The sequence below is a fragment of the Nicotiana attenuata genome, chromosome 6, assembly GCF_001879085.1.
Source record: "Nicotiana attenuata strain UT chromosome 6, NIATTr2, whole genome shotgun sequence".
NCBI classification, from domain to species: domain Eukaryota; kingdom Viridiplantae; phylum Streptophyta; class Magnoliopsida; order Solanales; family Solanaceae; genus Nicotiana; species Nicotiana attenuata.
In genome coordinates this window covers 78,465,024-78,490,137 of record NC_031994.1, presented here as the reverse complement: position 1 = coordinate 78,490,137, position 25,114 = coordinate 78,465,024, and the positions used below count along the sequence as shown (strand labels likewise).

General features: G+C 38.5%; 1 protein-coding gene across 1 annotated transcript; it reads left to right on the top strand.

The window, feature by feature from the left end:
• On the top strand, window positions 21,261-23,772 carry LOC109227291 (3-ketoacyl-CoA synthase 11-like). Its single transcript, XM_019392400.1, has 2 exons — window positions 21,261-21,422; window positions 21,637-23,772. Exon 2 carries the CDS (start codon window positions 21,859-21,861, stop codon window positions 23,395-23,397), a length of 1,539 nt encoding a protein of 512 aa, XP_019247945.1. The 5' UTR covers window positions 21,261-21,422; window positions 21,637-21,858; the 3' UTR covers window positions 23,398-23,772.

Genomic DNA, 25,114 nt, shown 5'->3' with positions numbered 1-25,114 from the left:
AGTACTTGGCTAGTTTTGGTAAGTCTATGATTAATGGTTAGAGGTTGGTAGGTAGAAACTTATTTGGGACATTTGTTTAAGTTTCCCATTAAATAAATGAATTGGTAATCTAATGAAGGTTTGAACTTGAACCATGACATTAGTAATAATTGGAATATGGGTATGTATTTTCTTAAAGAAGCGCCACGAGTTTAAAAACTTGTCGCAATTATGAAGTTTGACCGGATGTATGAACAATTGAACATTAGCCAAGTCAACATATATATAGTTTTGCTATCATTGCCATGTAATTAAATTTGTCGATCTTTGCCAAAAAGAAAAAAAACAATTATAATAACTGTAAACTGTATATTTTTCTTAATGTTTTATTTTTTAATGATGGCTTTTATTGGACAAGAGAGAAAATGTCCACTGAAAATCTTCAAACTAACAGCCGGGATTGTACCACTTTCCATTCACAAATTATTACGCTTTTCTAACATTATTGCTCTTCTGTCTCCAAATTATTAGCTTGATAATACATTTGCATGTTTTTCCACAAAAATAAAAAAATAAAAAAATAGAAATTATGAAACTCTAGGCCAAGTTCGGTCCACCACACTTCTTGTTGCAGCATCTTCCCTTTTTAATTTGAAGATAGATCATTTTTCTGCCTTATCTCCTGTGTTCCCACAAATAAATCAAACCAATTATGTTCTACCAAAGCACAATTAATAAGTTGGCCATCATTTTATCACTTACATCAGCGGTGTACAAACCGAATCGGAAAACCGTACCAAACCGAAAAGTCAAACCAAATCGATTAAAAATCGACTAGGTTTGGTATTGAGTAAAACAACCCGGACCAAACCGACATATAAATATATAATTTTAATATATACTTTTAAGACTTTATATAGAATTTTCTTTACAAAATTCTAGAAATATTTGCGATTCTCTTATGGAATGTAATATTTAATAGAATATGAAGTACTCCATTTTTATTAACCTTAAATAATGGGTTATATGATCACTTTCTTATCAAGTGTTACTGAAATACGTCAATTTATTTGTTCTTCCATGTTCATATGTCAAGATTTATTAAATTCTTATTTCTTTTTCAAATTTGAAGTGGTATTTCGATAATCTAAAATTAAATAGAACTTATCATTAATTAGTTATCATATTGATTTTTATGTTTAATTATTAAATTCGTTTAACCTTGTAAGTATACATCAACGAAAAATTATTGTCAGACGACTAAAAAAATAATTATCATGTGTTATTAACAAAATTCTACCATAAAAATATTTTAATAGATCATATGTTTGTCAAGTTTTTTAATTTTTACTAAATATATATTTACTTATAAAAAGTTTAACAAAGTAAGATTGAAATAATATTCACATAACAAAAAAACCCGAAAAACCCGATAAAACCGAACCAATCCAACCAGATATAATTGGTTTGGTTTGGTTTTAATAAAAACCGAACCAACCCCGTCCATATACACCCCTAACTTACATCCTCAAAACACTTTCACGACTACAAATATACATGTTTTCTATTTGGAATCAAAACTCTACTAATTAACTCGCCTAATTTATGTTTTCACCAATTAAACTTATTAAGCGAATAATAATTAAGAGGTTCTTAATTTCTAGAGTTTGAATTTGGACTACTGGTTCGAATAATCAAATTTTTCCTGTCTTAGCAAAAATAAGTATTAATAAAGGAATTGTTGCGGAATATCTTCTCTATCATGGGTCAAGGATGTGAAAATTATGAAGTTCGAAAAATTTTAAAGTCGTATGCAGAATTTTACATTAGATATTTGTTGTACGTTCACTATCAATGAAGATCAAATTCTTCTCTTACATGGTATCGAATACGACGGAGCAAGAAATTTCTTCAAAGTAGTCAATTATTATCAACCAAAAATAAAAAACAAAATAGTCATTATCAAGTTGCGTAGGGAAATAAAGATATAACGAATGTTCTCTTCTTTGTTTTTCACACAAGACCAATCCTAAGGTGCTTATTCTTCCATATATCCGAAAAGAAAAATTGAGATTCTTAAGCATTATTGGGTTAAAATAGCACGGTATAGTTAGTTTTCGAACTGGTCATTCAAAAATAGCCGGCGTTTATCAAGTCAATAAAAAATAGCCACTATTTTGCTGCAGCAGAGATCGGTCCAGCATAATATACTGGAGTTCGGTGCACCTGTGTATGAACTCCAGCATATTATGCTGGACCGGTATACTTTGCTGGCTCCAGTATAATATACTGGAGACTGGAGCACCGGTGCTCCAAACTCCAGTATATTATGCTGGACCGGTATACTTGCTGGAACTCCAGTATATTATGCTGGAGTTCTAGTGTACTTATGCTGGAACTCCATCATATTATGCTGGAGTTCCAGCATGCTTATCTTGGAACTCCAATATAATATGCTGGAGTTGAAGTATACTTATGCTGGAACTCCAGCATAATATACTGGCGTATTTTTCCAGGTTTTGAACAGTGTTTTCGCTCAGATTTTTCTTTACATGAAAAGTGGCTAAATTTCGATTACTTTTGAAACTGGGCTATTTTTGAACGACCAGTTATAAATCTGGCTATTTTTGAATTTCACCCCATTATTGGCGAGTGATGCATGGGCCAATGGCAAAAGGGGCAGAGTTACAGTATTGATACGGGTTCAGACGAATTAGGTAGCTTTTGCTTAGATTTTATATTTATAGAAAAAATCCATTAAATACGTAAAGTAATATTTAATTGTGAACCTAATAACTAAAACGAGTTATAGACTCGATCCCAAATGCAGAACCAATAAAACAAATCCCGACTCTGTGCCTGGTCTTGGCAATCAGCCTAGTTCGTCCTTCACAGGAAACTTAAAAGCTAAGAAACTTGGTTTTATTCTTACAAATTTGTACAACGATTTGGGGAAGCTTCCTTATTTGTTGGTGTAGCTAGGAATTTGGAAGACGTAACTGTGAACTGCAAATTAATTTTTGAATTATGGGCACGATAAGATATATGTTACTGTAATATTATATTTGAAACTGCAGTAGTCGTTACAAGAGGCGGATTTAAAATTTAAATTTAATGGATTGAATTTTTTATTGAACTCATTATATTGTTAAAATTATGGGATTAAATCGAATATTTATTAACATTTTAGTAAATTTTACACACACACACATACTTCTTATCCAAAGTTTGAATTGGGGAAAATCCTGTGGGCTTGGCCGAAAACGGACAATATTACACTATGTTAAAAGTATTTTTGGGCTAGTTGAACCCAACACGTTTGGAACGTAAGCCTCATAGAACTAAGTCCCGCGTTGAGCCCGGGGGCGTACGTAGGAATTTTTGTAAGCGGTGTCGAAATTTATAGAAGTACGGGATTAATAACTTCAATTATCATACTTCAAGACGATGACAACAACAACAACAACAATTCCACAAGTGGGTATACTTCTAGACAAGAAATACTTTTAGTCTAATTGATTTGTAGAGTTTTAGGTTAGAAAAAGGTCCTCGGTTCAATTCTACTTTATCATAATTTTTAGGCAGAATGGCCTAAATGGCACATATACTTGTCCCACTTTGTCATGCCGGTCCCCAAACTTAATAATTTGCCAATTGAACACTTACACTCCTTCAAATCGTGTATAATAAACACTTATGACACGAGACCACCAGTGCGTGTAATACAATCTCCTACACGTAGGACGCCACGTCAAGAAAATTAAACCACGTAGGCTCCAGGTCATTTAATATGCCACATAGGAAAATAAAAGGGGAAATGATTATTATCTCTCCCAAACCCAAATTTTCCCCTCATTTTACACTTACCCGCTTAGTTAGGGTTAGAAACTATGAACCACTTCTGTCTCTCCCCTCTTCTCCGTCATCATTGCTAGGATTTTTATGTCCACCACTTAAATCCGGCCTGCTTCTGCTTTTGTCATAAACAAGGGTTGTTGGGTTTTTTTTTTTTAAAAATTGAGGAAAATTAATGACGGAACAGAGATTGAAAATGGAGAAAAATCAATGGCGGAACAGAGATTGAAAATGAAGGAAAATCAATGGCGGAACAAGGGCTGTTGAAAATGGAGGAAAATCAATGGCGGAACAAGGGCTATTGGTTTTCACCTCCGAAATTCAAAGATTAAAATAGAGGAAGATCAATGGCGGCTCAGATCTATAATATTGAAGACAATGCAAGGGACTGGAGACAGAAGAAAAAATTATCATCACAACCTCAGATTTTTGCAGCCTAGATAACAATTTTATTTGTGTTTGAGATCAATCTTATTTGAGAACAGCTGATTGAGATGTAATCAAGCTGAGATTGTAAATATTTACTTGGAAGAAGAAGAATGTACAGAGGGAACAAAAAGGGAGGAGGGTGGGTACGAGGAAGAACAGAAAGAGACATACCTTTTTTGCTTTTTTTCTTTTTTTCTTTTTACTTATTTTATTTTCATTCCTATTTAATTGGTTTTTTCTTCTTATTTTAAGTGTTTCTGGTTTAAATGCTCATATTCACGCCCATTATTCGCGTGAATTGCACTCACTTTGTCCAGATCAACCATTATGTTGCCACATGTGCTTGGTCAACGGTCAGAGGGGTTTAAATAATAGGCTTTGATCAAGTTAAAGTGTCTGGATGAAAACAAGTGAAGTAGGAGGACCGGCATGACAAAGTGGGACAAGTATAATTGCCATTTAGGCTATTTTGCCTAATTTTTAACCAACACATCAAGAGACAATTTATGTCAAGTATTAATTTTTTCTACTTATCCATGTCCTCAGAGTATTAATATATATATTTAGTATAAAAAATTTCGATAAAACGATATTGTGTGGCACCGCTTTCATTAAGCATGCATATGCTCCTGGTTGAGCCTTAGAGCCTGTTTGGCCAAGCTTCTGGGAAGTCAAAAGTACTTTTTTCCCCCCAAAAAGTACTTTTTAAAAAATTTGAGTTGTTTGGCCAATACAGAAAAATACTTTTTGCCAGCAGAAGCAGTTTTTCTAGCTTCTTCCAAGAAGCAGAAGCAGAAGTAGAAAATTAATTTATTCAAGACAAAACTATCCTCACCATAAATTTATACTTTCCAAATTATCCCTTACTAATTTAAGTTTTTTCTTTTCATTTTTGTTTCTAGTTTTTACCATCCTATTAAACTTAAAGATATCATATATATATGAATCATATTGTAACTTTTCAAAATTTTTATTGACTGTTCTTGTTTTAGATCTATTCTTTGTGTAATGTCTCGTAACTTTCTTCTTCTTTTTTCACACTCAAGCAAATTATCTGCATCTTCTTTGGATTATCAATTCTCTTCCTACAAATAATTATTTATAGTTTCTTCTATTATATGCTATTAGTTTCCGAATCTTTAAAACAGTTATCAAATCTGATTTGTGAAAATGACCTACAAGTAGGTAATAAATATACAATTGCATTGCATAATCTATCTATATATTATTAAAAGAAGAAGAAAATGTATCCATATATAGTCAAGTGGCAGCCTCACAATAGGCCATTTGGCATTTTAGGACAAAGTTAGTAAGGTTAGGTAATAATTAGCTTCTTTTTGAATTTAAATTTTTAAAAAATAAATAAATTATACATTATGTGTTGTTAATAATTAGTTACTCTTTTTGAATTAGAATTTAAACATACTTAACTATTTCTTTTACGGTTTCTTTTTATTTATTTAAAATTATTTTTAGTTTACGATCAATGCCATCTTTCAAGTTTGACACTCAAAATCATCTAGTTACAACTACCGTAGCTATACATAATTTCATTCGACAACATTCTTTTACCGATAAAGAATTCAACTATTATGCTAATGAAGACATTACTGCAGAGATTGATGAAGAAGATCAGCCTTCTGATATTCCTCTAGAAATGTGAGGCAAGTCTTCTACTAATATGGAAGCGTTGTGTGATGGAAGTAGAGATGAAATTGTTGAGAAGTATTATCATGTGTGAGTGACTTTACTTATTATTTCATGATGGATTATCAATATATAGTAATTTGTGGATAGACTTCTAATTATACTGAATGATGTTATTTTAATTATTTAAATCATCATATAAAAATAAGTAATTATACTAGATAATATCATATACTTTAGTATAACTATATATGTAAAATTGATTTAAATCTTTAATATGTTTGTTTACTTTATGTTTTATATTTTAATTAAATAAAATAAAAAAATAATAAAAGTTTCTTACGATAAGTATTTAAGTTCATTTTTATATTTAGAAGAATTACACGACCTTGGTACTATCTTTTTTTGTTAATTTGACACTCAAAAGCACTTTTTGAAATGATTGACCAAACACAGATTATTTACCAAATACTGCAAAAAGTACTTCTTCAATGAATCAGCCAAACACAAATAATTTTTTTTTTCCAAAAGCACTTTTAATAAAAAGTACTTTTCAAAATAAACAGATTTTGGCAGCTTGACCAAACGGGCTCTTAGTAAGTTTTGATAGTGCTCTGCCCAGAAGCAAGCCTGAGACACGAGTCTAAAGAAGCCTTCAAAAATACTGTTTAATTCTTCTTAAAATTCTTTATTTTCTTACACATGTATACATCATTCGAATTGAGAGTAATAAATGATGATGCATCACATATCTTTTTGTTGAGTTAAGGTTATGGGCAGAATAGCAGTGTAGGGCTTGATAGGTAAACCGTGTACATATGCCTGTCCAAATTGCCATCCGAGCTTTTCTACGAAGAAAGACACTTTATTGAAATATTCTCATCGTCATTAACAACGTCAATATTAAATGTGCACAAATTAATTGCATGATGTGTCATTCTGGTCACAATTTTCTTTTTTAACGTTGACAAGCAAATTAATATTTGACTTTGAATTCTTCGATTCGTTTGAACAACCCACCATAACTTTACCAACTCTCAACGTTCTCTATCTAGAGTTTGAGATATCAGAGTAGATAATAAATATTTGACATCTTGTGTAGTAAAGTTTATAAAGAATTAATAATCGAATATAAAAAATAGTTTAATAATTTTTGTCCCCACTTAACTTATCCAAAAAAGTGTGATAAAATGTGATAATAGGTGAATTTGACTATAATCACACCTTAAATAATCACCTTCTTGTGTAGTTTTAATGCTAAAAGTGATAACAAAATGCTCTTATTAGTGCTTTTCATGATTTGCAGGTGATATATGTACAAGGAAGGCTAAGGAGCAGTTTTGGAGTCAAAAATTGAAGAAAAGAGGCCAAATGTGTAAATGCCCAATGAAGCCACGCCCTGCCAGCCCTTAGAATTCAGAGAACTGGTTTGGCCGCGGTTCCACCGCGACCGCGGCAGAACCGCGGTGGGAAGCAGCTGCAGAACTTCAGAGATTCCGCGAGGGTGATTGGCCGCGGTTCTACCGCGACCGCGGCAGAATCGCGGCAGGCGCAGAAAGTTCAGGGGTCAAAGTGTCAAATACGGGATTTTTAGACCTAAACCCTATTTAAAACATTAGACTTCGCCCAAGAGAGGCATGTATTGATTTTTAAGGTTTCTTAGCAAGGAAAACCATTATGAGAGAATACTCTAAACATCTTTCTTCTTTTCTTTTGATTTTTATGATGATTCAATTTTAGTTTATTTTCCCATAGCCATGAGTAGCTAAATTCCTTGTCTAAGGTTTTGATGGAACCTATTGGGTGATGAACTTCTTGTTTATGTGAATACAAATTGCTAGTTTAATCTCTATTTGTTCAACTTCGTGTTTGTTGTAGTTAATTGACAGGATCCTCAATTAGCTGTGCCTATTTGGCGTGCATAACTTGGAAAAGAGTGCATATTTAGGGTATTGTTGAACAACATCACTCCTAGATTATTAGAGGAATATATAATTGCGGGTTTAAAGGCGGGATTAGGGATAACGAAACCTTGGGTGTAATCTAAAGTGAATCGTGCTAAATAAAGTAAGCTAGTGTATCTCGGGAGAGTGCAATAGTAAATTACTGTGATTACTCGGGAGAGATTTGCGGTAAGATTAGCGTTCATGATTGATAGAGATGTGTGGGTAAATTTGTATGAGCATAAACAGAAGGGATTCCATCAATAGGGGAAACCATTGCCTTAGCTTTTCCTCATAATTGTTTACAACCTTATTAGTTTAGTTTATAGCTATTTAGTTACTTGCAAGCTAGTTGTTAAAGAACACTCAACTGAGATTTGAATATTTGGGAGGCTGGTTCTGAAGAATTAGTGGGTCTGAAGATAGTGGTTGATAGGTTAACTCTCTGTGGATTCGACCCTGGGCGTAATACTCGGGTTATATTTGCAACGTCCGCAGAGTCCTTTTTATAAGGCATAGTTGGGCGTGATCAAAATGATTGAAATTTCTTTATATTTAATGAAAGGTATCAAGTTCAAGATTTACAAATGAAAAATCTAGTAATTGAAAGCCCTTTATTACCTTTAACGGTCTTACTCGATGTGATTTCAAATTAATTAGAGAGAACTTCATTTATAGCCCATCGGGCAAAATAAATTTTATCGGGTAGCCCATAAATTGACCCATACAAGTCATAACCTAAAAATAATGACAAGTGTTAGCCGGAAACTTTACTGATCGAATTCCCTCGTCAGAAATCCAGCCAGCCAACTATGACCATGACTGCTTCTCTCGCTTTCCTCTTCTTCCTTACTAGTCACCGCCGGAATTAACCACTGGCCGGCGACGGTATTAGTTCACATCAATTTCCTAAGCAATGATTTAATCCTTGAAACAAATTTCACCAACAGAAGGTGATGGGGCGTTGAAAAATCTTACCTTAAAGAAAGTGCTTTCCTCATTTATATCTACTTTTAGTTCTAGGCTTTGAATTTTGTTATTATTTATTTATTTCATTTCTGATCTGGGGTATAGGGTTCTTATTAATTCATATACTAGTAGTACTGAGACTTGCTTTAATTACAAGTAGTTGGTCGCCTTTTCTTTGAGATTTTTGGGATGCGCGTTTGAAGTTTTCTGCAACTGGGGCTTTCTTTTTCTTTTCACATAACAAGGTGCCCTGCTGTAACGGTTAAGTAATCTTGATTTTTCAGCCTTGGGATCTGATTTTGATTTTGGTGCTAGGGATCTAAAAAAGGTATTTCTCGGTGCTAACTGCTTCAGTTGGGGTTTAAAGGTGGAAACTTTCTTCATTGGAACTGTTTTTAAGTGTGGAGAGCTGTGGAATTTGTTATAAAGAGCTGTGGAACTCTACAAAACATACTGTTATTATACAAAAATTATACAAAATAGACTGTCATTATACAATTTATATACAAATAGACTGTCACTATACAATTTATATACAAATAGAGTGTCACTATACAAAATATATACAAAAATAGAATGTCACTATACAAAAAATATACTAAATAGACTGTCATTATACAAAATATGTACAAAATAGACTATCACTATATAAAAATATACTAAATAGACTGCCACTATACAATTTATATACAATTAGCTTTCACTATACACAATATATACAAAATAGACTATCACTATACAAAATAGACTGTTACTATACAAAACATATACAAAATAGACTGTCACTATACAAAATAGACTCTTACTATACAAAAAATATACAAAATAGACTGTCACTATACAAATAGACTTTTACTATACAAAAAATATACAAAATAAACTGTCACTATACAAAATAGACTGTTACTATACAAAAAATATACAAAATAGACTGTCACTATACAAAATAGACTGTTACTATACAAAATAGACTGTTACTATACAAAAAATATAGAAAATAGACTGTCAGTATACAAAATAGACTGTTACTATACAAAAAATATACAAAATAGACTGTTACTATACAAAAAATATACAAAATAGACTGTCATTCAATTCTTAGCTAATATTATTAGATCCAGAAGTAAAAAATACAATTTAAAAAGGAAAAAAAGGGTTGCTCCATCACGCCAAGTAGGGGTCGAACCTACGACCTTCAGCTTAGGAAATAGACGCCCTATCCACTGAGCTACATGCACTTGTGTTGTCATACTCATTCCTTTTGGCTACTATATGCAATATGTTTTGGCCGAAGGGCCATTTTTTGTAAGTGGTACAAATCATGGGCTATTAAAATTTTGAGGGGCTATAGAGGGTAGTTTTCTCAATTAATTAGTTCTAAAACTTTAGATATCGAATAGTCAAACCGAAAAAACTTAGAAATAATTAAATGAATAGCCAAAGTGAACGTTTGAACTTGAACCGTGACATTAGTTGTTATTGTAACATGTGTATGTATTTTTAAATAAATCCCACAAGTTCTAGAACTTGCTGCAATACTGAAGTATGGCTGCGGATATGAAAATTTGCCTAGTCAATGTATCTTTGTTGTTATTGTCATATAATATAGTAGTAATTAAATTTGTCGATCGCTGGCCAAATTAAAGGGGTAATTAATAGAACTGAGAACTAAAAAGCTTTCTAACATTTTTTTATTTCGGGCGGTGGCTTTCGTAGTACTTAGTCAAAACTCGTGAATCTCACTTTGTTTTAAGTTAATACTTTTAGCTGTATTTCAATTGATCATTGTAGTTTTGACTTTCCAATGTTACAAGTACAATTTTCAAAGTTAAAAAAATGTAAAATGTAAAAGTAGATTGACAAAGCATCAATACATTGAAAAGTAGTAGAAACGTACCGTGTAAATATTATTTTCTAAATAAAAATCACAAATTTGCATCTATACCCGCTTTTTGTGTCACGTTTTAACTTGTGCCCGCTTTGCAAAAATAATTGCAAGCGTACCCGCTTTTTCGCATAACTTCNAGTGCTAAAGATTATGTGCTTTGATTCTTCAAAGCACTGATTCTTTTAGATGGATGGAATTGAATCAACACTGATTCTTCAAAAGTTCTTAGATTCAGAAAATGCAGAGAGTTTAGATGGATGAAATTGAATCAAAGTACGGATTCTTCAAAAGTACGCACAATAGGGAACACGAGTGAAACCACATGTGGATCAATATGTGCCCTCGTCCAAATTCTCTGTGCTGAAAGAAAAGCTATTTTAATAGAGTAAATAAAAAACTGAGTAAATAGTTTGGGCTTCATGAGTAGGAGTAGTAAATAGTTTGGGCATGGGTATTAAAGGGTAAATAGTTTGAAATTAATGGGTATAAAGTGAGATTTTCCCTTTTTATTTTGGCTAGTTTACTTGTGTTAGCCAAAAAGGGTAAATTTGAGCTATTTGTGTAGGGGACATTTGCATCTATACCCGCTTTTTGTGTCACGTTTTAACTTGTGCCTGCTTTGCAAAAAAAATTGCAAGCGTACCCGCTTTTTCGCATAACTTCAGCATACGGGGCTGAAGTAGCAAAGGCAATCACGCAAAANGCATATCACACAGAAGAAAACCTCAAGTTCAAAATATTAGAAACAACAATTTTTCCTGCATTGAATTAGAAGAATTCTGTAGCTTGATATCTTCACTTCGTCATGAAATTAACAGTACATTTCTACGTTGGCTTCAATTTCAGAGCAGCACTGCACATATAAAATAAGTTGTAAATCTCGAAGAAATAATGAGCTCTAGAGCTGAAGTTTTTGTTTTGTAACTGGCGAAGTTCAGCTCTAGAGCTGAAGTTTTTGTCTTTATAACTGGCGAACTTCAGCTCTAGAGCTGAAGTTTTTGTTTTGTAATCGGCAAACTTCAGCTCTAGAGCTGAAGTTTTTGTTTTGTAACTGGGGAACTTCAGCTCTAGAGCTGAAGTTTTTATTTTTGTAACTGGAAAACTTCAGCTCTAGAGCCGAAGTTTTTATTTTGTAACTGGGGAACTTCAGCTCTAGAGCTGAAGTTTTTGTTCTATATTTGATTAACTTCAGCATGTTTTATGCTTTCATGTTTTATGCTATCTGATCCAATCGTACTATAGTAAAAACTGTACTTATTCCAAATTGAATATTACAAACATCACAAGAGCCAATAAAACCTATGAACATGTAAGACATTTACGTAGTGTGTGCAGAAATGTACTCAGCATATCGCACAGAAGAAACCCTCAAGTTCAAAATATTAGAAACAATAATTTTTCCTGCATTGAATTAGAAGAATTCTGTAGCTTGATATCTTCACTTCGTCATGAAATCAATAGTACATTTCTACTTTGGCTTCAATTTCAGAGCAACACTGCACATATAAAATAAGTTGTAAATCTCGAAGAAACATTAGAGAAAAAGTTTGCAGCAATGAAAGAAGAGGACAACCCACATTAAAGGAAGTAATGTACCTATTGATGCAGTAATGCTTTCCAGTAGGCGGAGGGCTTTGGAATAGAAAGGGGGCTGAAGTTGTTTAAAAAGTGGGTACAAGTTAAAAATTTAAAAAAAAAATGGATATAGGTTAAATGCGGGCGACCAAATAGGGTGCCCCGTGCAATTTTTACGCATCCTACTTGTGTTATCCGGGGCCCAATTTATAATTACTCGTCGTTTTTTTAGATTGACCGTCGTGGGCATAAGGAGAGATGGAGGTAGGCCTAAGAAGTATTAATGTGAGGTGATTACGCAGGATATGATGTGACTTAAGCTTACGGAAGACATGACCCTCGATAGGAGGGTGTAGAATTCGATGATTAGGGTAGAAGGTTAGTGGATAGCTGCTTGTATTCCTTTGCCATTCTTAGACTAGTATTTTAGTTTGTGGAGGTATGTGTCTACTTGTTATTTTTTTTCGCTTCAGTCATTTTACTCTATCACTGTTACTGCTTGTTGATACTGCTCATTTTCATTTTATCCTTAAGTCGAGGGTCACCGAAAATAGCCTCTCTATCTTCACAGGGTAGGGATAAAGTCTGCATACATATTATCCTCGTCAACCCTACGTGTGGGGATTATATTGGATATGTTGTTCTGTTTTTTTTTTTACGCTATATATAGGTACACAATTATCTTTTTCTTGCAAAAATTGATATTATGACTTTGATGAAGTAAAAGTTGATGACCAATCTATAAAATTATTCCATGTATCTCTAACCGTCATTGTTGTTCGTTTATTTATTATCAAGGTATTAGAAAAAATAATGCAAGCATTAGCTCTATGCATTACTAATACCTTGTTTGGTATATTTTTTTAATATGAGTATAACTAATATTTGTATTAATTATACATCTTACTTGGTATTATCCTATGTATAAGTAATGCATAGAAAACAAGATATTTGTAATACTAAGGCTATTGCATGCATTAGTATGATTAAAGACAAAATTATCCTTAAAGCCCCTTAAAGCTAGAGAATATGGAGGGCATTTTTGTAAACAATTGTTTTTCTCAAAAATTATGCAATTCATTATAATTTTTAATACTGTTTGCTCAAAATTTATTACATACCTTATGAGTATAAAATAACATAATTAAATCACGGGAAAATCATAGCAAAAAGTAATAATCCATAGGACCAAATGAAGGAAACAAAAATACGTACTCAGAGTTAGGAGGAGAAACATGAAAATCATTTATTGATAATGTTGATTTGGCCTGCCTCTCCATGAAGAGGTTCAGGGCCTTACAATGGTGTTCTACTCTCTCATAATATGGGTATCATTGTGTTTTTTCTCTTTTTCCTGGATAGTGACCAAGAAGGAGCCCCCCCTTCTAGGATTTTCTCTCTTGTTATTTATAGCTATGAGCTTCGTGAGCAGGCAATTAGTGGCCATGACCACGTTGGGGTTTCGTCTTCATGATGACGGATGGGCCGTGGCCTTATTGATCAAATCAGGCAAGGGTTAAAAACCGTTAATTCTAAGTGGTCGTACCACTTATTAATCATGAATTAGCTTAAGACGGGATTAGCTTCGTTAGTTATCGTGGGGTCGGATTCTGACCCATACAGTTAGTCCCTCCGCTTATTGAGATCGTGCCTTGGCCGAGCTCGATGAGCGGATTTCATCGACTGTAGTTTGAGAAACTCAGATAGGGAGGTCGGTTGTCGTTTCGGTCGAGGCCGAATTCTCTTTGGCGATGGCCCTTAGCCTTGTAGAGTGTGAGTGTTTTGTTATTATGTTGTCAAGTCATCGTTCGGTCAAGGTCGAACTTTCCCCCTTGGCGAAGGCACCTGACCCGTTAACTTAATTCGAGTGAGGTCGAGCTTTGTTGCGCTCTGATCCTTACGTTTGTTTGGGAGCATAACCGTCGACCATGGTGGACGAGTCATATGTTGTGCAGCCAAAGGGAGTAGGGGTACGCTGGATACGTGTTTGGCGACGTCCATCATTCTGAAGGCGCACGGAACATCCTCTCGGCGTTCATGGGTCGTTGCAACCGTTTCGCAAGTGAGACGCCGGTTGGTGACTGAAAAGCCGCTTCATGGAGCCTATCATAATGATGCGCGTTTCTGCAGAACCGAATCGGTTTGCGGTTGGTCATGTAGTTAATGAAGGCTATTGGGGCTTGTGAAAGCCACTTGTGTTGCTTATAAATAAGGGCTGACTCATTCATTTGTTTTATATTCTCATTGTTTGTCTGAGAGAGATTCTGAAGAAGCTTTTCTTCTTGCTAATTCACCTTCATCTTTGTTCTTCGATTGATATAACTTCCGTCTTTGTCCCTCAAACTTTGTTTCTTTCTCGTTATTGAATCAACAATGGCAGGCAGTTCTTCCCAAAACGTTCTTCCGACGGATCTTCCGGTTAACTCTCCGGTGACTGAAGGGCCATCTCCGGCAATGGACGGTGCAGAACTGGTGGAGACCGATGAAGCTCCATCGATTGACGAGATAGTATCTCTGCCCGGAGGTCCGATGACTGATTTCACCGCCGATGGTGGGGAGGATCAGGTGGATGAAGCCCCGTTAATGGGGGAGATTGGGATGGCCCAACTACGGGGACAGGGGGTCATCCCCAGCTATGCTGACGTCGTTCTCGCTAGAAGCGAGGAGAGGGTCCACACCGACCGCAGGGGATACTGCGTCTTTTATGCATATCCCTTCAAGTTGGGGTTTAAGCTCCCGCTCCCAATGCTAGTGGTTGATTTCTGTCGTTATTACGGGGTATGCCCGAGTCAGCTTGCTACTTCTCTTTACAAATTATTAGCAATGCTTATCAAATATGCAGAAGTGGCCGGTAGGGAGGTCACGCTGCAGCATGTGCTTAGCTTCTACGCTCCCCAGAGAGTTCGTGGTTCCATGATTCGAGCGTGCCCTCGCGGGACGAGGGGCCTGACTGTGAAACTGGATGATGAGCTCGACCCTCGCCCTTTCGAGCACTTCTTCTACATCAGGCTCTGAACATTTAGTGGCGTGCTCTACTGGGTTCCCAGAGGCTTGGAATCATGCACGTAAGTTCCTTAATCGTCGAATTCCCTTTTCTGCCCCTCCTTACGTCTTGTGCTCATATACGTTAACTCGTATCAATTTTGTAGCCGAAAAGTTGCCGCCGACTCCGTTGGCTGGGATTCGTGAGTGGGTTGAGGCCGTGCTCCCCCATACGGTGGGGATACGCACATGGGCGTCTTTCTGGGAGAGGCATGGCCGTAGGCCTGTGGCAGGCAAAAAATTGATTTCTTCTTCTGTTCCGCTTTGTTTCAACTCTATTCATCAACTTTGTTTTTCTGTGATCAGGGAGGGCAAGCCGCGTCAGGGCCCCTCAGTTGGCCTTCCGTCGGCCGGGTGCAATTGCTCGACTTACTGCAGCGCCGGTGTCGCGCCCAATACCGAGGGCGGCATCAGTTGAATCTTCAGTGGTTCCTTCTCCAGCACGGGCCGCACTTCGGGACGAGGGGCCATCGAGGGTTGCGCCCTAGAGCAAAATCGCCATCAGATAGGGAGGAGGAGAGGCCATTGATAAGGCGTAGGGTCGTGTTCACGCCGGCTCCTCCTATGGTAATTAATTTGGACCCCCCCCAGCGGATGTGGAGTGGAGTGTGGCTGCGGCGCCTGACCCTGAGGGTGGACACGCAATAGGGGTTGCCCCGGTTGGCTTATGACATGATGATGCCGTCGCTTCGGCGACTCGATCGGTGGTTCCAGTCGCTGAGACGGGAGGTAGTTCCTCAGCGGCTGCTAATGTTGGTGAGGCAAGCGCTCCTTTGATGGCTACGGCGGGTGGTTCTACCTCGCTGGTGGCGGAAGGAGAAGTGGATGCTGTAGGAGATGAGTACGAGTCTGAATCCGACTTGGACCCCGACGACGTTCGTATGTTCCAGGAAGGCTTCACCTATTCAGCGGTGCGGGCAGAGGGGCGGTCTCGCTTCGTCGAGGTTCCCACGGAGTTGAATTTATTGCTCCAAGGGGAAAGCTTGGTGCCGCAGTTCGAGCTGCTATGCTCGGAGGCCGAGAATGCATCGTTGAGGGACGTTACGAATATCGGACTGATGAATGAAGTGGCCGTGATAGGCTTGAGGGTATGTACTATGACGTCGGTTCGCTTCTTCTTTGCCTTAGTTATTCCTTTATCTTAATCGTTGTCTTTGCTTTGCAGTCTTATTTGTTGGAGGTGGAGAGCATTCGTCGAGCCAACGTCCGTTCGGGGATATTTTTGCGGGCGCTGGAGAAGCACCGCCGCTACCGAGAGCGGTGCCGAGAGATGCACGCGCGCTTGAGGAATGATCCCCGTAGTCGGACCTTGGTCGAGGAACTGGCGAGGTGGGAGCTTCAGATGCAGCAAACACTTGGCAGAGCGAGTGCTCTCGAGGAGCAGCTCCGGCGGAAGGATGAGGAGCTCGAGGCGGGGAGGAGGGCTGCAGCTGAGTGTGAGCGCCAGGGCCAGGCTAAGGCGGCGGAGGCCGCTGCGGCATGGAGCGGGAAAGTGACTGCGTTGGAGGGTGAAGTCGCGGTATTGAAGCTTCAGGTGTGGGATGCCTCGTCAAGGGCTGGGGCGTTGAAGGAAGCTATCCGCGTGCACGAGTCCCAACGGGCGTTGGAGAGGGCTGCTGCGGCATTTAGAGAAGCGAGTCTCGAGGAGCGGATCGGTGTCTTTGAGCAGGGCGCCCAAGTCATGGCGGACCGGATCACAGCCTTAGAAGAAGAGAATCAGCGCCTACGGGACCAAGCCGATTCTTCCAGCCAGGATCGCGAACTTAGGGTCTTTGCCGAGGCCCAACGTGATGTATATAAGAATTTGTGGGAGGCCGACATCGTGACCAAAGCTGCTTTCGAGGGAGCGCGTCAAAAGGCTCGAGAGGCCCGTACCGACTGTGGTTTTGACGCGGCGACGCTAGAGGCTGACGCTAGTGCAGATGGTGCCGCGGATGGCGCCGAGCAAAAAGATGTTATGCATTTTTTCTTGTTTTTCTTTTCTCTTTCCTTGTATTGATCGGCCTTGGTCGGGTGTAAGCGGGGATGACCCGCAATTAATTTCGTGGATAAATGAGATCTCCTTTCCGTTATTTGCCTTGTATCTGTTTTGTACCTCCTCTTTTTCCCCCTTAGATTTTTCTTTGCATGCGCTCGAAGGGGTGATTTGCCTTCGAGTTCGACTCTGGTAGGCGTGTTAGTTTTTAATTGTTGACGACTCTTCTTCTTCGACTCGGGGTGAGCAAGTCGGAGCCGTTGCTTGGCGATAGCGGCATTTAGCCTCAGTTACGGTTCGGGCGCGTCGAACTGTCTGCCGTAATGATAGAAAACGCGGCCTTGTAGTTTGACCGGGGCCGGACTTTACGTGCCCCCAATCTTAGTTTGAGTTGGGAGTACTTACTTGAAGGGCGAGGGTGCCTAACCTGCGCCTCGATTCGTTGGAGGTTGGACTTTGCTAAGTTCAACGATGAAGGCGCTTGGTTCGAGTCCCGGTTCGACTGCGGTTGAACTAGTTAGATTTGAGGATGAAGGCGTCTAGCCTTATGGTTGAGTGAGGTCGAACTCGTTGGATTTGATGTCGAAGGCGCGTAGCCTGAGTCCCAGTTCTACTATTGTTGAACTTAGTTGGTTCTGATGGCGAAGGCTCATGGCCTGAGTCCCAGTTCAACTGTTGTTGAACTTAGTCCATTTTGATGGCGAAGGCGCATAGCCTGAGTCCCAATTCTACTGTTGTTGAACTTAGTCCATTTTGACGGCGAAGGCGCATATCCTAAGTCCCAGTTCAACTATTGAACTTAGTCCATTTTGATGGCGAAGGCGCATAGCCTGAGTCCCAGTTCAACTGTTGTTGAACTTAGTCCATTTTGATGGCGAAGGCGCATAGCCTAAGTCCCAGTTCAACTGTCGTTGAACTTAGTCGATTTTGATGGCGAAGGCTCATGGCCTGAGTCCTAGTTCAACCGTTGTTGAACTTAGTGGCGAAGGCGCATAGCCTTGATTCAATGGCGAAGGCGCATAGCCTGAGTCCTAGTTCAACTGTTGTTGAACTTAGTCGGTTCTGATGGCGAAGGCTCATGGCCTGAGTCCCAGTTCAACTGTTGAACTTAGTCCATTTTGATGGCGAAGGCGCATAGCCTGAGTCCCAGTTCAACTGTTGTTGAACTTAGTAGCGAAGGCGCATAGCCTTGATTCAATGGCGAAGGCGCATAGCCTGAGTCCCAGTTCAACTGTTGTTGAACTTAGTCGGTTCTGATGGCGAAGGCGCATAGCCTTAGTCTCAGTTCAACTGTTGTTGAACTTAGTGGCGAAGGCGCATAGCCTTGATTCAATGGCGAAGGCGCATAGCCTGAGTCCCAGTTCAACTGTTGTTGAACTTAGTGGCGAAGGCGCATGGCCTGAGTCCCAGTTCAACTGTTGTTGAACTTAGTCGATTTTGATGGCGAAGGCTCATGGCCTGAGTCCCAGTTCAACTGTTGTTGAATTTAGTCGATTTTGATGGCGAAGGCTCATGGCCTGAGTCCCAGTTCAACTGTTGTTGAACTTAGTGGCGAAGGCGCATAGCCTTGATTCAATGGCGAAGGCGCATAACCTGAGTCCCAGTTCAACTGTTGTTGAACTTAGTGGCGAAGGCGCATAGCCTTGATTCAATGGCGAAGGCGCATAGCCTGAGTCCCAGTTCAACTGTTGTTGAACTTAGTGGCGAAGGCGCATAGCCTAAGTCCCAGTTCAACTGTTGTTGAACTTAGTGGCGAAGGCGCATAGCCTGAGTCCCAGTTCAACTGTTGTTGAACTTAGTCGGTTCTGATGGCGAAGGCTCATGGCCTGAGTCCCAGTTCAACTGTCGTTGAACTTAGTCGATTTTGATGGCGAAGGCTCATGGCCTGAGTCCCAGTTCAACTGTTGTTGAACTTAGCGGCGAAGGCGCATAGCCTGAGTCCCAGTTCAACTGTCGTTGAACTTAGTCGATTTTGACGGCGAAGGCTCATGGCCTGAGTCCTAGTTCAACTGTTGTTGAACTTAGTGGCGAAGGCGCATAGCCTTGATTCAATGGCGAAGGCGCATAGCCTGAGTCCCAGTTCAACTGTTGTTGAACTTAGTCGGTTCTGATGGCGAAGGCTCATGGCTTGAGTCCCAGTTCAACTGTCGTTGAACTTAGTCGATTTTGATGGCGAAGGCTCATGGCCTGAGTCCCAGTTCAACTGTTGTTGAACTTAGTGGCGAAGGCCCAGTTCAACTGTTGTTGAACTTAGTGGCGAAGGCGCATAGCCTTGATTCAATGGCGAAGGCGCATAGCCTGGGTCTTAGTTCAGCTGTTGTTGAACTTAGTGGCGAAGGCGCATAGCCTGAGTCCAATATTGTGGGTATTGAGTGCTGAAGCTCGGTTTTGATTCGAGACCTTGAGCGGCTTATCCGTTGTCTTCCCAACCAGGGTATATAGGTTGTCTTGAGGCGACTCTCGGCTCGAGATATCTCCGTGCCAGTTTCTGGCTGGAGCTCGTATCAGGGATGCGGGAGATGCCTTACAGAGATCTTCCCTTAGGAGGGGCTTCTTCTTCTTCTTTGCACTATCCGAGATCAGAGAGAGAGAGGACTTGGATCTTGATTTGAGATCTTCGAGTTCCCCTTGTCCGACATGCCGCTTTGGCTTATTTGAGCTGGGTTGCTTTTGTTTTCCTTTTCTGGCGTTTCTTCCTTTTTGGTCTAGGGAAGAACTACACGATTTTGCTAGGAAATCCCCACAGACGACGCCAAATTATTTGCTCAAAAGTTATCACATACCTTATGAGTATAAAACAACATAATTAAATCACGGGAAAATCATAGCAAAGCGTAATAATCCATTGGACCAATTGAAGGAAACGAAAATAAGTACTCAGAGTTAGGAGGAGAAACATGAAAATCCTTTATTGATAATGTTGATTTGGCCTGCCTCTCCATGAAGAGGTTCAGGGCCTTACAATGGTGTTCTACTCTCTCATAATATGGGTATAATTGTGTTTTTTCTCTTTTTCCTGGATAGTGACCAAGAAGGAGCCCCCCTTCTAGGATTTTCTCTCTTGGTATTTATAGCTATGAGCTTCGTGAGCAGGCAATTAGTGGCCGTGACCACGTTGGGGTTTCGCCTTCATGATGGCGGATGGGCCGTGGCCTTATTGATCAAATCAGGCAAGGGTTAAAAACCGTTAATTCTAAGTGGTCGTACCACTTATTAATCATGAATTAGCTTATGACGGGATTAGCTTCGTTAGTTATCGTGGGGTCGGATTCTGACCCATACAAATACACCACACCAAACAGTAGATAAGAAATAATATCTGCATAATAATGCTTGAATTACTAACTCATACATTACTAATCTCTGCATTACTAATACACCTTATTCCGCACTATTCTTATACATCCTACCATATGACCCCTTACTGCATTATCCTAGTTTGAGAGGAGTCCTGAAAAGTTATTTCTCATATTATTGATCTTTGACGCGTGTAATTCTAACTGTTAATTTCAATAGAAAACAGTAAAGAAGCCAACCAGGGAAGAATCGTCGACATAAAATTATAAAAGAAAATAATTATTATAAAGATAATATATACCAGATTTACGTTTAAATAGTATTTTTCAATTGTTGATTATTGATTAAAAAAGAGCAAAGCAAGAAAAATACGAAAAATTGTTTTCTAGTGTTGTGGATTCTGGCAGCCAGGCTGCCACTACCCTAGCAACACATTGGCACGTTGTGGTCAAATTCGATTGGCTTATTCATAGCCACGAGCAGTCCAAAATCTTTACGAAACCAAACTTCTCTCTCCCTAACATCAAATCTCAACCCTCCATTCTTCTTGATTTTGAAGTTTCAACGTTCCAAAATCCACTGCTTTATCCTCTCTTTCGTCCTACTTTCTTGGCTGCCCCACAAACAACTAGTATACAACACTTTCAGATTCTCAGTGTTGCCTCCTCCATTCCACTCCCTCTTATTTATTAATAAACCTGATTATACCCCCTCTTTCAAATACCATTCTCTCTCTCTCTCTCTCCTCTCTCTCTCTCTCTCTCACACACACACAGAGTTCATAAGTTTCTCCGTTAGTGGGGTACTCTGCGTTGACAAAAAGGTTTGTTCTTGATCTGGGATTCTGTTAAACTGATGCCTTTTTAAGCTCATAGATGCTTGTATTGAAATGGGGTTCTTTGCTTTTTTTAGTTTATTTAAGCTTTTGAGAATTTGGGTTTTTGTGCTAGATCTTATGTTTGACTCTAATGTAGCTAATGTACATGAAATCTGATTCAAATTTGTTTTGTTTTGCCCCCTCTTAATTTTGGTTGCAGGAGCTTCTCTAATCTTGGACTGAGTGAGGTACTCCTTTGAAATTCTTCATTTCCTTTGTTAGATCTGGCTGTGTTTTAGGAACCCTTTTTGTTGTTAAACCCTTTGACCTTATAAAAATTCAATCTTGAAACCATTTATTAAGCAAAAAAATTCAATCTTGAGCTGTTGGTTTTATTAGTTTTGGCCTTTTGGGTAGGGAAAAGTTGTTGAGTTCCATCAAAATGAGTGAATCCAAACCAGAAGCCCAAGTTAGTAATGCCCCTTCTTATTCCAGAAACTTTCCTGATTTCAAACAATCCGTGAAACTGAAGTATGTGAAACTTGGATATCATTACCTCATTACTCATGGAATGTACCTATTTTTATCCCCTCTAGTTGTTGTCCTTGCTGCTCAACTCTCTACGTTCTCGCTCAGTGATATATATATTCTTTGGGAGCAGCTTAGGTTCAATCTCATATCCGTCGTCATATGTTCCACCCTTTTGGTTTTCCTGTCCACCCTCTATTTCCTAACCCGTCCTCGCCCTGTATACCTTGTTGACTTCTCGTGCTATAAGCCTGAAGATTCTAGGAAATGCACCAGACAGATTTTCATGGAGAGGTCAAAGTTGACTGGTTCGTTCCCTGATGAAACTCTTGAGTTCCAAAGGAAAATTCTCGAGAGGTCTGGACTTGGTGAATCGACTTATCTCCCTGAAGCTGTGTTGAGGGTACCGCCAAATCCTTGTATGGCAGAAGCAAGAAAAGAAGCTGAAATTGTTATGTTTGGTGCCATTGATGAGCTCCTTGCTAAAACCGGTATTAAGCCAAAGGATATTGGAATTCTAGTTGTAAATTGCAGCTTGTTTAATCCAACACCCTCATTGTCTGCAATGATCGTGAACCATTACAAGCTTCGTGGAAACATTGTTAGCTACAATCTTGGTGGAATGGGTTGCAGTGCTGGTTTAATATCGATTGATCTTGCAAAAGATCTTCTTCAAGTCCATCCCAATACTTATGCATTGGTGCTCAGCATGGAAAACATCACTCTGAACTGGTATTTTGGGACTGAGAAATCCATGCTCCTTCCGAATTGCTTATTCCGGATGGGAGGCGCTGCTGTATTGCTCTCCAACAAAGGATCTGAGCGAAGAAGATCAAAGTACCAGTTGGTTCATACTGTCAGAACTCACAAAGGTTCTGATGACAAGTGCTTTTCTTGTGTTTATCAAATGGAAGATCCCAATGGAAAAGTTGGAGTATCGCTGTCGAAGGATTTGATGGCAGTAGCTGGCGATGCGCTAAAAACCAATATCACTACATTGGGTCCACTTGTGCTTCCTATGTCCGAGCAGTTGCTTTTCTTCGCAACGCTCGTGGGAAGAAAACTGTTGAAGATGAAGATCAAGCCTTATATCCCAGATTTTAGATTGGCCTTTGAGCATTTCTGCATCCACGCCGGCGGCAGAGCTGTGTTAGATGAAATAGAGAAAAACCTGCAACTTACTGACTGGCACATGGAGCCTTCGAGGATGACATTGTATCGATTCGGAAACACCTCAAGTAGCTCTCTCTGGTATGAATTGGCCTACTCGGAAGCTAAGGGAAGGATCAAGAGGGGAGACCGAACTTGGCAGATAGCATTTGGTTCAGGTTTCAAATGTAACAGTGCAGTTTGGAAAGCTTTACGATCCATTAATCCAGCCAGGGAGAAGAACCCGTGGATGGATGAGATCAACCAGTTCCCCGTGGATGTTCCAAGGGTTGCAAAAATCTAACAATCCAATGGAGCTTTCATTTAGCTTAGTGTTCCCAAAATTGTTAGGGAATTATTCTTTATCTGTTGGCATGCGCTGTTCAGTCGTTTCCTTTTTGTGATTCGAAAGCTAGTCTTTAGCTGATGTAATTTCTATTGAGAAGCTGGGATAGGGAATTCTACTTGCTTTCAGTTGCAATGAGGATCAATCAAGTAAGTGTTCTTCTCATTTTGATGTTTCTTGGATATTGAGTTTAGGGTCATTGACTTGGTGGTAATTTGGAGTTGAGGGGGGTAATTGCTGAATATCTGTCAGTTCATATTTATCATGTAATGCTCATTGTTGGAGCAGAGCAGTTGTGTTATTGCTTTCTGCAATAAGTTTGCTTCATCTGCATTTCCCTATTAACCCCATCATCTTGCCCCCTCCTACGAAAAAGTTATTAAATAAAGAAGAAGATATGTATATTTTAGCCGCTCCAAAAAAAAAAAAAAACGGACAAAAGGTGTTATATATATATATATATATATATATATATTTTTGGCTAGCGAATGCAGTTAACTCTCTACTGAAAATATTGTTTACTTGTGTTGTTAATAATAAAGGTGTGATACCTTATTTAAAATGGTAATTACGTTTGTTTCTTGATATTTGAGATGTGATTTTTTTATATGCAAATAAAAAACGCCTATTAAGTTGACCTCAATAAACTCAAAAGGGATCAAATCGAACGGATATAGATTCCTAACAAATTGTATTAGTCATTATAAAGTAGAGTATACATTTAAAGAAAATTGTGACACCTACTGTCTTCGAATCCTAGTTCCTGTCATCCAAAAATGAAAAAAAAAAGAAAAAAGAAATGTGGCAAAGCGCGTGAAATTGGGAAAGGTTATTTTTTTGAAACACAAGTCATTGTTATTCGATAAGATTTGTGACCAATTGAATATGATAGGTAGTATAAATATAATATTAAATCTCGTCAATTCGTTAGAAATTGTGAATAACTGAACAACACAAACATGTCTTATAAATATGTCATTTGTCAGAACTGTTTTAAAAGACTTTTCTGGAATTCAACTCGGGCTCGCCTCGGGACGAGGCGCTATCAAAACGCCTTGAGACTTATGTGTGGGGCTTAGTCCTCTGAGGCTTACGCCCCCAAGCGCTTGACGGTGCGCCCTAAACACGCCTAACACCCAACGTTCGGGACTCGCCCAACAATTCCAATACAAATCATGTGTTGAATTCACTAATTTGCACTGTTAGCTCTCAAAATTCTTTAACAAATAAATGATTAAAATTCTTTTTATCTATAGAAATATGAAAATTGTGAATAACTCAAATAACGAAACATATATTGCATATTTACTAATTGAGAACATTGTGAGGGTGAATATCATTTGTGTATTTCTTTTAAAAATAGATAACCAAAATTTATATCTTTACTTGATAGATCTTCATGTCTTAGTTCTATGTCTCTCAAAAGTATCATACAATTTTTATTTTTCTATTTAGAAATAATTTACATTTACTCATGAAGCAGTAATATTTTAAATTACAGTATTGAAAAATTTATTGTGTATTTTTTTTGTGGCAATAATTTGTGAATATTACCATAATAAACCAAACAATTTACAAACTAAGAGCATCCAGTTGTTCCAGTCCACGAGGATCAGAATCTCTCTAGCTCTCAAAAAACAAACAATAACAAGGAACTCTAACTGCTATCAGTTTT